The sequence below is a fragment of the Dromaius novaehollandiae genome, chromosome 1 (assembly GCF_036370855.1).
Source record: "Dromaius novaehollandiae isolate bDroNov1 chromosome 1, bDroNov1.hap1, whole genome shotgun sequence".
Classification (NCBI taxonomy): Eukaryota; Metazoa; Chordata; class Aves; order Casuariiformes; family Dromaiidae; genus Dromaius; species Dromaius novaehollandiae.
In genome coordinates this window covers 13,357,766-13,369,290 of record NC_088098.1, presented here as the reverse complement: position 1 = coordinate 13,369,290, position 11,525 = coordinate 13,357,766, and the positions used below count along the sequence as shown (strand labels likewise).

Sequence of the window (11,525 nt, the reverse complement as noted above, 5' to 3'; positions counted from 1 at the left end):
ACACTGCCTAGTAAGATTAAGATAGCTGTTGAGCACAAGGAAGTCATTAGCAAACCAATCCCTGCCAAACCTATTAAAATCCTCCCACCGCAAACAAGAAGGCTATCATCATTAAAGAAATAAACAACAAAAAAAATAGTACTAATAGGCCAAAATAGAAAAAAAAATACTTCACAGTATTTCAGTGAGGACTGTTTTCCTGTGGTTTTTGTCTTTTTGTTTTTTCCTCACTGTACCTTTAGATGTACTTAACAGGCTTAACAGAAAGTATAAAAATTAGACAATTGTTGTCTTTAACTTTTTTTAAGCACATACATTTATTAAGCTAGACAAGTTTGACTCAAGTTTCAGAAAGTTAATTAAGATCAAATATTAAATGTCTAACATAAGGACCTAAGGATAGCTTGAATAAAAGCAAAAGAAATATAAAGAGTGTCATCTTGCCATTTTACTCATCTACATATTTGTGAAAATGTCAGTCATTATGGCACTTCAATCTTACACAGCTTTGTAAGAACCAAACCTTTTCCAGTGGGCTGATAGTGGAAGTGAAGTTGTTTGTTAGTTATATCAGTCTTTAAGACTCATTTTCAGCTATATTTGAAATCCCAGTTAAGTAATTTGTTCCTCTATTATTTTAGCATAGAGTCAAAATAAAATTAAACTCAGTTTCACATATAGCTATTATACATGTTAAACCAAACATTTAATCAAATGCACTTCTAGAAGACTGAAAGATTGTTTATTTAAATTTATCAGATATGTTCTTCAAATCTTTGGCTAGCATGGGAGCCTACGTCATAATTCTTATATACATTAGACAGCTAACATGTCAAACACCTAGGGAATGTCAGAAATCTGGAATCCTTTTCTCACTAAAATCTCCATCCACTGATTACTTATTTTTCTTTCAATTATTTCTGTTAGATTTACAATCCAAAGCCAAATAGAAGAAACAGCAGTGCAGAATACAATAGGTGGGTACTTGGGTTGGATAGAAAAAATAATTTTGATTAAATAATAGCTGTCTTTAAAAACAGTATCTGTCTTTTGATTAAATAATATCTATCTAAAAAATATCTGTTCTTCTGATATCACTTGTTGAATTAGTTCTGAGACTAATCTTTACTTTAATAAAAGATGAAGAACCAAACAGCTGTAGGAGGTGGAAACTGAAAAAAAAAAGTTGGTGATTTTGCCACAGAATGAAAACCTGTTAAATACATAGGTTGCTGTGGATTAAAACAAATGTTAGCATAAATATTTGTCTAAAGGAATGAGGCAACAGAAACACAATATTAATTTTTTTTTCTAAAGTGCCAACTATGCGTATGAAAAACAAATGCAGAAGATGTAAGGAGAACACCACCACCATTCAGTACAGATATTTAAACTTATTCTTTATGACACTTTCCTCAAAATTTGAGTTGCCAGGTATCAAATTTCATGCAACACCAATCTACTACGAAATACATATTTTGGTGAGAAAATTAAAATTCATATTTATGTAAAAAATGTTTTGAAATAAAAATAAAACAAGATTTATTTTTTTACAAAATTTTTTTTGTCATAATGGAGTAATTATCACAAAAAAGTAATTTCCCACATGAGATAAAGGAATTTAAATATATTTAAAAATGGAAGATTCTGCATTTACATAGTTATATACCATTGATACTGAAGATCTGTTTTCTGGCAAAAAACTTCCCATGCTTAAAAAACGCACCTTAGTTTTATACTGTACAGTACAACATACAGTAGTAAGAAACAGAAGTAGTAAACAGGTTATATGCAAAGAAAAAACGTACATTACAAGACAGTTACAGTTGTGACACACAAAAAAAAAGTGTTCAGTTTTAACAGTATTCGAAGGCAATTCACAATCATTTCAGGAGTTTTGTGAAATTTAAGGCCATTAGTTCTAAATAAAATATATCTGACACAAACTCACAAAACTGTGTATTTTGTAAAAACTGTACATGCAAAATCATTTTATAATTATATATGAACAGGCATATAATAAAATTTTTGGGTAGTCCAGTACACAAAGTTGTGCACAAAGCAACACAGCTGTGCAACTTTTAAACCAGTTAATTAACATTATCATTCATGCACCCTGAATGGCAATGCGATTACATGACAATATTAAACCCAAATATTAAGAGCCAGCATCCCTTTGAATAGGCAATCTAGACAAAATTTACAATTTTAAAGTAAGTTTAAAATGATCCATTTTAAAACATCTGCTATAATCACTCCAAAAGACTTTTCTGATGCAAAAGTTCCAGTGCATTAAGGAACACATGATAAGATTTAATGAGCTAAGTGAGTCAACTATGAGACTCAAAGATTTGATTTGAGGTAATTTCTTTAATTACTTACAGCAAGTAACTCTTCTAATTTGCTTCAGTAACTAGTTTAAAAAACTGTAAACTTGAATTAACTTAGAAATTGGAGAATTTCTGAAAAAATAAACATACCTCCCCCTTGAAGTTTGGAGTTAGTCCTAAGTTGTATACAATTTTGATATTCACATTTTGGGAGCTTATTCTCAGACCGTGAGATGAACGGATTTCTGAGCACTGACTGAAGCAATTCAGGCATGGGAAAAAACATATATTTGTCCTTTTCTTTAGCTTTCCATTTGTATTTGTCTGGACAAACATTCAAAGAGATATTGCTTCTCTTGTGATCTTGACTAACTACTGCAAGCTAGGAGACATATAAGTCAATATTCCAAACTTTTATTTTTAAGAATAGTTATAAAAGTACTGAAATTTAAAAATAGTAACATGTAAACATTGATACAGAGGAATAGCATTCCTGTACATATATGTACACACAGTATTCAGAAAGGACAATATCTTCTTAGTTGAAATCCTGACTTGTGCTTTCCCCTCCAATAAATATATCAAAAAGTAGGGGTTTTGTCAAAAAGAAAAAAGAACTCAGAACATCAACTTTTTTTCTCCTAGCATTTAATAGCTTTTCAGTTGCTCATGCAACCATATGGAGAATTTGGTATGTGAAGAGAATTTTTCTAGCTCCAAAAAGCTATCCCAAGCTACTACTGCAGCCAGAAACTCTTGACTTGTGATAAACACTAAGCACTTTGCAGCAGTCATATCTGAGTCTGTAATACATGAATAGGGGGTGTATAGGGTGGTGGTGCAGGTGATGGCTTTATTCCTCTGACTCGCATGTAGGAAAGAAACTGCTCGGGGATCTCAGCTAAGACATCTTTAGCAAGTCTTGCCATGCTTAATACATGGTTTCCACTTCTGTCGATGTAATCTCGGAACGGCACAAACTACAAAAGAAAATATACATTCATATAGGACATTATGCAAACACGAAATGCATCTTATAATATAAAAATAAGAAAGTTTGATTTAGGGAGCTAAGGCAGCACGAATATACCACCTTATACATATGTGTGTGAGTGTGTGTGTATAAAATGCAGCATATATACATATTATAACAGAATTAAAAGAAAATGAATCTTCCAAAAGGAACAATGACAAGTCTTCACCAATACTTCATATTCGTAAAGCGATGGATAGCTGAAATTGCTAATTAAGTGATTTACTAATATATGTGGCTTAGCATTCAACCCTTTTCACCCAGGAAGGCAATTCTGTCTCACAAAGTTATTTTTAGCATCTGTTTCCTATTCCTGGAGCTCTCCCACCCACACTGTCTCTGCTTTGGCAATTTGTGACCAGAATCCATTTATTTTTTGCCATCCGAAATGAACAAACCAGAAAGAATAACTTTAGATTTTTGCCTATTTTTCATTGAATCTTGTAGGACCTTTATCAAAGTGTGTTTCATTTCACACAAGCACTCCTCACCCAAAGTTGCTTTGACTATTTTTCTTTTCCTTCTGCAAAGTTATTAGAATAACACTATAAAGCGCCTGAACACTTTTTACAGGATGCTAACAGATGCATAAAGAATCTAAGCAAAAAGGATTGGATTAAAAAAAAGGAACTTGTTATGTGACACCCTGCTATCCCAAATGCCTAAAAAGTTAGCTACCCAGTTCTAGCATGGAATTCATAATAATTAATGAGATGCCTATGTTCTTGGTATAGAGACCAGAAACATTCTAGGCTTCTTGATCTTTATTAACAACAGATAGCATGTGGAGACGGAGTGGGCTAAGCTAGCTAACAGGGAGAAGCCAGACCCACAGACCTCACCTCTCCTTGCTGAACTCTCAAATCAGCAGACTCTCTTCCACATTATCCCAATCCAACAAATTTTGTTTTCCTGGGTGCACAGCGACCAAGGCTATAGATTAAATTCCACTTTTTTAAAAAGCATTAAAGCTTTCAATTTTAGATGATTGCTGAATTACAGTGAGAGCTCAGCTTACATTGAGAGCCTAAATTTTTCCAGAGAACACAGGAAGTAACACAAGAAATTTACTAAATATATTAAATACAGCAACTCTCAGAAAAACAAGACAGCATTTCAGCAATAAAGAATTTAAATCTAATTAAATAATTTTTACATCAGCCTTGGAAAACACAGAAGGTAGCAAGGAAACTGCAGTTCCATAATTAGCTATCTTCACTATTTCTATGCTTATTGAGTAACTCTTCAATATAAGAAATAGATACTCTGACATTTACCAATTCTGTCTCCTTTGCTGCATGAATAATAGCATTCATTTTCTAACACAATGGCAGTCATGTAAAAAGCATATACAGTCTGGGTTAAAAAGTAAGACATGTTTCTTTCCAAGTGATCACCTTATCCACTGGTCTGCAGACACAAAGATTTTGTACAAAAATTCTGCAGAAAAGGGAGGCTATTTCAACAATTCTGTGATAATGCAATTATCCAATATAGATGGCTTGGATTAGTTTCCCCTCCTCTATCCTAGGATACATAAGTATTGGAGGAGTCATGGACAGATAAACATACATACAAATACACAGGACAGCTGGGCAGGGCAAGGCCTAGATGTAATAAGAAACATGTAGAGAAAATAGAGGAACGGAATTAAAGATGTAAGAAAAAGTGAAGGGAAACTGAAAGAATGCAGAATGTTTTGTCTATAACTTAAGAGTTCAATTTAAAAGACTAATACGAGGTATTTTCAAGTGAAACAACAGGTTTATGAATAAGAATCACTCTAAAACTCCTTAAATAGAGAGAAGGTAACAAAGGAGCAGAAATGAAATAAAATGAAGAAGAACTGGGAGATATATAAATCCAGAGTACCTAAAACTCATAGTGAGGAGGGAAAAATGGAAGGTCATGTCTTCACCTGAATTGCATTCAGTAGTAAATACAATAGATACAGTGACTCACTTTTAGTAGGCAAGTTTTTCCATTGTTAATTTAACTAAAATATTTCACAACAATACTATGAAAATTAAATGGATGTTAATCTTACTAACACAATCCACAAAAAGATCATCTTTTTATATTTAAGTGATTAATTTTATAAAAGCAAGTCAGTTTTATCCTGTCAGATACAAGACAAAGGTCATGCTAAACCTAAAGGGTTTGACATTATCCCCTTTTATTTATTTAGTTAGCCTATAATGCATGTTAGTATTTAGGCAGAAACCCCACCACAAAATAATACTGCCTTCAGCTAATTTAATATGGCTTGTGGCAAAGTTCTGATTGAAATATATTAATAAATAAATGTTTTATTATGTTTCTGATATGCAATGAATCCTAAATAAATTAAAAAATGGTATTCATTGCACATTACTTTTTATTTCTCAGTAGAAACTAGACTATTTCTGATGTACAGCATTTTCACAAATCTTTTTTACAACATTTCAAGAAGTCTATCCATTACATTCCTTGAATGTTAAAACAGCAGCATTTGGCGCTACTATTGTTTCAAGAAATAATGTATAATTACTTTGGGCATATTTAAAGCACACAATAAAGTGCATGACAAGATATCCAAATTAGATATCCAGCTTTAAAAAAAAACTGACATCACACAGGACTATGCAGAAATACCAGTCTGGGGTCTAGAAATGCTTCCAATTCAGGAAGCAGCTTGTTTAGAGCTGGCTTGGGCACCTCCATACCTTGGCACATTGAACAGTTAAGGCACATGTAGCACAGATAATTAAAGAAGGGAATATCTAGCCAAACCTGGGCTACCAGAGAGCATTATAAAGGTTTTGACAAAGTAAAAACATTATTTCTTGCCTACTGTTGAGCTGCCCATCCCTAATTTTATAATCATCTTTTTGACAACACTAACTAAAGCATCCAGCACGTCTTACTCTGATATTACCAGAATGGCTGAATTTTGATATGCTGCTCTTCCAGCAGTTGTTTTCTCTGTACACTGTAGAAATGAAAAATGCCTCTTTTTCAACCACTAAAAAAGTAGTTGAAAAACTATTACAGTTCTGAAGTTTAATTTAAACTTTTAAACTATTTAAAAAAGTAATTCAGGAATCTAAGAAAAAATTTTAGCATATATTCTCACAAAGTATAACAGCAATTTAACTGCTATCTGTCATCTTAGTCACCTTTCTGATCCCCATTTAAAAAAAATATAGAGAGGGAATTTTAATGCCGTACTGCACAGAGAGGCTGTAAAGACTGAGAAAAAAAGAACTGATCTTTTTCGTTTCCCATACATTTATGCGGACCTGTTTTGTTTTGTATTCTGAACAGAAGGAATTACAAAATGATGCTTGTTTTGAACACTTCCTTGGCTTGAAATGTTGTATCAGCTAATAATCATCATATCGTTAAATGTTCACACATGAATATTCTTAATACTTCTTTTAGAAATGTTTAAGTTCTTGCATATATAAATGAAAACAGATACACACATTCCAAAGCTAATCTGCTGCAATCTGACCTTACATATCATTAAAACATTATCACCTACAATATGATCTATTAATATATGTCAATTATTCAAAATACATATTGTACGATGCAACAATATTATAAAAGTCCAATTTGGCTTGGAGAAAAATATGAGAAAATAAGCAAGAGGAAAAATGTGGGAAGACCTACAAACATTGACAGATAGGAGGAATAAAGGGAAAAGAACTGGCTGAACTAAGTTAAGGTGGCAGAATAGGTTGAAACACTTCATAAATGTATTCAGATGCTTTGAGGAAAACGTGCCTTCTATCAGAGAATTAAGACCTAGGCAGCTATCATTCTTTCTACAGTGGTCAGGTTGATCCAACTTTCTGAAATCTGAAAAACAGCAAATTACTATGTCTTTAATATTTCCTCTGACAGTGACTAGTGTTCTGAACCACCAAATGTCAATCTCTTTGTTATTTCCCCTTCAGTATCTCATAAAAATACAAACTGCATAGCAAGTCTCTGATGCAATTTTAGCTGATCATGAAAACAATTACAAGATGAAACCTATTCAGGGGAGTAGATAATCCAACCCAAAGGCTAGGTGGTGCCTGGGGCATGAATGAAGTACATAGTTCAGAATGTCTGTGGAGTTCTGGAAATGTGCAGCTCTGAAGAGAATGGGGGATTGTGGTGTGTGTGCATAAAACTGCTATCCCAGCCTGTCAACCCTGCAGCAAGGACTACTTCGGGGTGAATGACAGCTACTGGGCTGACTGAATGGTTGTAGAGAGCGGGAACAAAACCAGAGGACTTTGGAGGAGTAGCCTGTGAATGCAGATAAGAGTAGAGCTTGATTCGGTCACCTAAACACAGATATCTGCTGCCATCTGAGGTACCCTAAGGTAGGAGAAATCTGCATTGTTGCATGTGGCAGATAGGACATAGGAACTAGGAGAGACTCACAGTCTTCTGAACTGGCAGTTAGAGGCAAAGAAATATACCCTAGGCATCTCAAATACACTTGGTAGAGGTCCAACTATTACTACAAAAGTTGTTGGTTTTCTTTATGGAATTATAATGACATTGCAGTACACTGAACAAAGGGCAGCTAACTCTTTGGCCAGGGCTATACAACCCCAAGTCTTTAAATCAGTGTGCTTTCAGTTAAGGGCCATTTCCTAATGAATGTGAATCCAATAATATGTGCTATGTGAATGCATATGGATTTTGCAAAGTGATTCTAAGCTTGTTATGTACATCTCAAGATAAAGTATATTGGTGCTAAGGTAAAATGAAAGGCAAGAATACAGCTAGAACAAGAATTAAAAATAAACAGTATCAGTAAAATGTAACTATTAGAATAATTTTTCTCTCCCACCTGCACGATGTCTCTTTCTGCAAATTTTCCCCTTGAAGAAATCCTGACTACGTCACCATCCAGTTCTTCCATAGCTTAAAAAAAGGAACAAATGAGTTCATCTGTGAGTTCATCTATCCAACAAAAACACTAATGAAAAAAATTTAGTCCATTTACATTCCAAGCAACAAAACCAACAACTGCTAATTTAAGGTAACTCTTTAGATAATTTGCTCTATGAAATACATCATGCATAGTAGTTATTTTGCACTTTTTCATGCTGACAATACATACTTTTGCCATTTTACTGTCATCTTCAGAACAACATAGACCACGATAAGCTCCTTATCTTTCCAACTCCTAAACCAGCAAGTATATCTGTTTTGGTAAGACTATATTCATACTTTTACAGGTGGAGAAGAATTCATCTTTAGATTATTTTACAGAAGATATCATAAGATACAGCACAAGGAAATAATAACTCAAATTCATACTGGAAGTGACCTATCCCTTAACAATGAGAAGTTCTTAAAAGGATTTTATTAAATTTATCACACAACTCTTCTTCTGTAGAATTTGTCCGCCATTTACACAATTTTTAATACAGCATAGCTAAGATTCTTTTGGTTGTGAAAATATATGTTTTTATATATATATATACACACTCCCTACCTAAAGCAAAACAAAACCCAAGGCTTTAGGTTGAACAGAAGATTTCTTTTCTTTTTCCTCAGAGAAAAATATAATCACTTTTGATAATACATCATAAAAAATGACTAATTTTTTATTTTCTAGTTTTCTGCTCTGTAATATAAAGCTAAACTGAATTCTTTCATTTCTGGCTAGCATAATCAACTCCTCAGATCAAATTCTGTGACATGGAAAACCACTGAAGCTTATTCCATGTTGCCTCCTTTTCACCTGCTTCTGTTCAAGAGTTGTACTGCTGAAGACAGCATGGACAAATAAAGCATGGATGCTAAATATATACAGCTGGATACAAAGACCAATGACTTCGGCGAGAACATGATGGTCGCAGTTCATTTTTTGCATCTTGGGGCTGTCGGATGATGTAACTTATAAAACAGCATCATTTATTAGCAGTAAAGCCCTCAACAGAGGCTGGTGAAGAGCACTTAGGAGGCTGGGAAAGGGATCAGTGAAATCCTCCAGGGAAGCATTCACTGTCTGTGTGGCTTTTTGAATAAGGTCCAGGAAAACACTAAAATTGTCCTGATACCAGAAGCTATTCTAGGTAGAAAGACATATCTGCTCTCGTCAGTGTTGCAACAGATGGACCAGGGATCACAGACCATTGCTAAGCTGTTGGGATCAGCAGTCCTACAATCCTTCTTTCAGGACACCTTGTGCAAATCAAAGCTCTGTAGCACTGAAGCTTCTCAGGGGTTTACAAACTGGGCTGAGCTCACTGATACCAACATTTCAAAATCCAGTTCTTCCAGTGCAAGAACAAGAAAGCATAAATGAATATATCAGGAGCCAATTTCAAGCCAAAAAAGAATATATTTCTTCAAAAAGTAGTTAGCAGGTTTACAGAACACATTACCAGACGATGCTGTGGATGTGAAAAGTTTGTATGTGTTCAGAAGGGGAGACTAGACAATCATTTGAAGGAGAGATCCACTGAAAATTACAAAATAAATGTAAACCACATCCAACTCAGAAAATTCAAAGCTAAAACAGTATTCACAAAAGTATTATACATACTCACTACGTTCTTACTGTTCTCTAGACAAGCACCTATGGTCACTGCCAGAAACAAGATACTGGGCAAATCAGACCCTTGATCTGAACCACTGTAGTCATCCTTACATCCTTAGGTAATGCTGTGCCAAAAGTATGTACCTCCTATCTGAGCTCCAGACTCTCATGATTCCCTCTGGTAGCCCTTAGGGGCTGAGAGATCTAGTGGGTGGTAGTATCATGAGAGAAGTAGTTTAGTATCCTTACGGCAGAATTGAGGTTTCACTGGCCTTTGAACTTCAAGGCTCTCCAAGCTTCAACAGAGATAAAGATCTCCCTGGGACAGTGGGCCTGGAATATATACCCCACTCACACTCACTTTTTCAGAGTCCACGTCAGGTATTTTTCCTAGAAGGAACTTCTGCGTATGGAACACGTAATCTCTGCACTTGGTCCTTGGCGGACTACAGATTTGGCACACATCTAATACATGAACTTTACTGAGGAAGAAGTGCTCTCACCAGTACAGCCAGCGGCCATGGGCCTGCCACTGGCCTATCAGGCACGGAGGCAGACATGACCTCGCCAGTACAGCCAGCAGCCATGGGCAGTGGACTTGCGGAGCTTTGGTCCAAAGATGGAAACTGTATCTTGCAGTACAAACAGAATCCTGCTTTAAGAAAAGCCTATAGGGATGAAAACCCAAGGACTCCATAAAGACCAGCTCCAGAGGTAGAGAGGAAAGCAATCCACATGTCCTGATCAAGTTAAGGGGAGCCTGGGCAAACCCCAGGACTGGACAAATAGGGAAAAGGGAAAAGGGAATGAGGGGTGCCAGGAAAATAACTAATGCAGGACTGAAGTTTGGACTGTTGGGCAGTGGGCGGGAATAAAGCTTGCAAATTCCCTTCTTATGCATCTGTGAAGATAAACGTTTTCGTCTTAGTGCTTGTGGCATACAATCATCTGAAGTGCAAATGTCCAGCTGGACAAACTCTTCAAAAAAAGAGTAAGATATTTAAAATTATCACTAATATACCATTCGCTGAAGAGCATATGAAAGTCAACCCCCAGTAAATTATTTTTGTGTCATTTTTCTCGTTTTCATACTCACAGAATATCTGTGTAAGAATGAAAATGAACAGTCATTAGTGACTATTTACATTATATACCTGTGATAGTGAGTATTCTCCATATATTAAAAAAGGCATATTGTCTAACCAGAAGTACTAAAATGAAAAAAAGGAAGTAGCACTTTGAGGAATAGATATACAGGGAATGTCTACATTTTATAGTGCAATGGTATGCAAGATGGCACTAAATAAGTTAGTCGAAATAATGGAAGCAACTTAGTCATTGCAATAGAGAGGGTGGTGTTCTGGAACATCATGTGGAAGAATCTGTAAATAATGTTGGTGCTTCCATTCCTGCTGTAATGTTCTCTCAATACTGACAACATAGCGAAGCTCGTTCCTGTTATAAAGTGAAACCCAGTTTAACCTAGATGACCTCCTCAAATTTATTTCGTTTTCTCAGTATTTTATTACCACAATAAGAACAGTTAATCAGTATTTCCAGTAAACTGACACTATGTAAGACAGCTAAATATCCATGTTGAAGAAATTCAGCATTACTTGAATAT

At 35.0% G+C, this 11,525-nt stretch overlaps 1 protein-coding gene across 1 annotated transcript in view; it reads right to left on the bottom strand.

Annotated features, from left to right (window-relative positions):
- Positions 1 to 720: 720 nt before the first annotated feature.
- The window catches only part of CPNE8 (copine 8), a 112,022-nt gene continuing 101,217 nt past the window's right edge, over positions 721 to 11,525 (bottom strand). The window contains exons 19-20 of the mRNA XM_026095383.2: positions 8,201 to 8,274; positions 721 to 3,310 (exon numbers count right to left, since the gene is read on the bottom strand). Coding sequence (XP_025951168.1) covers positions 3,122 to 3,310; positions 8,201 to 8,274 — 263 coding nt within the window. The 3' untranslated portion in view covers positions 721 to 3,121. The remainder of the gene's footprint in view (positions 3,311 to 8,200; positions 8,275 to 11,525) is intronic.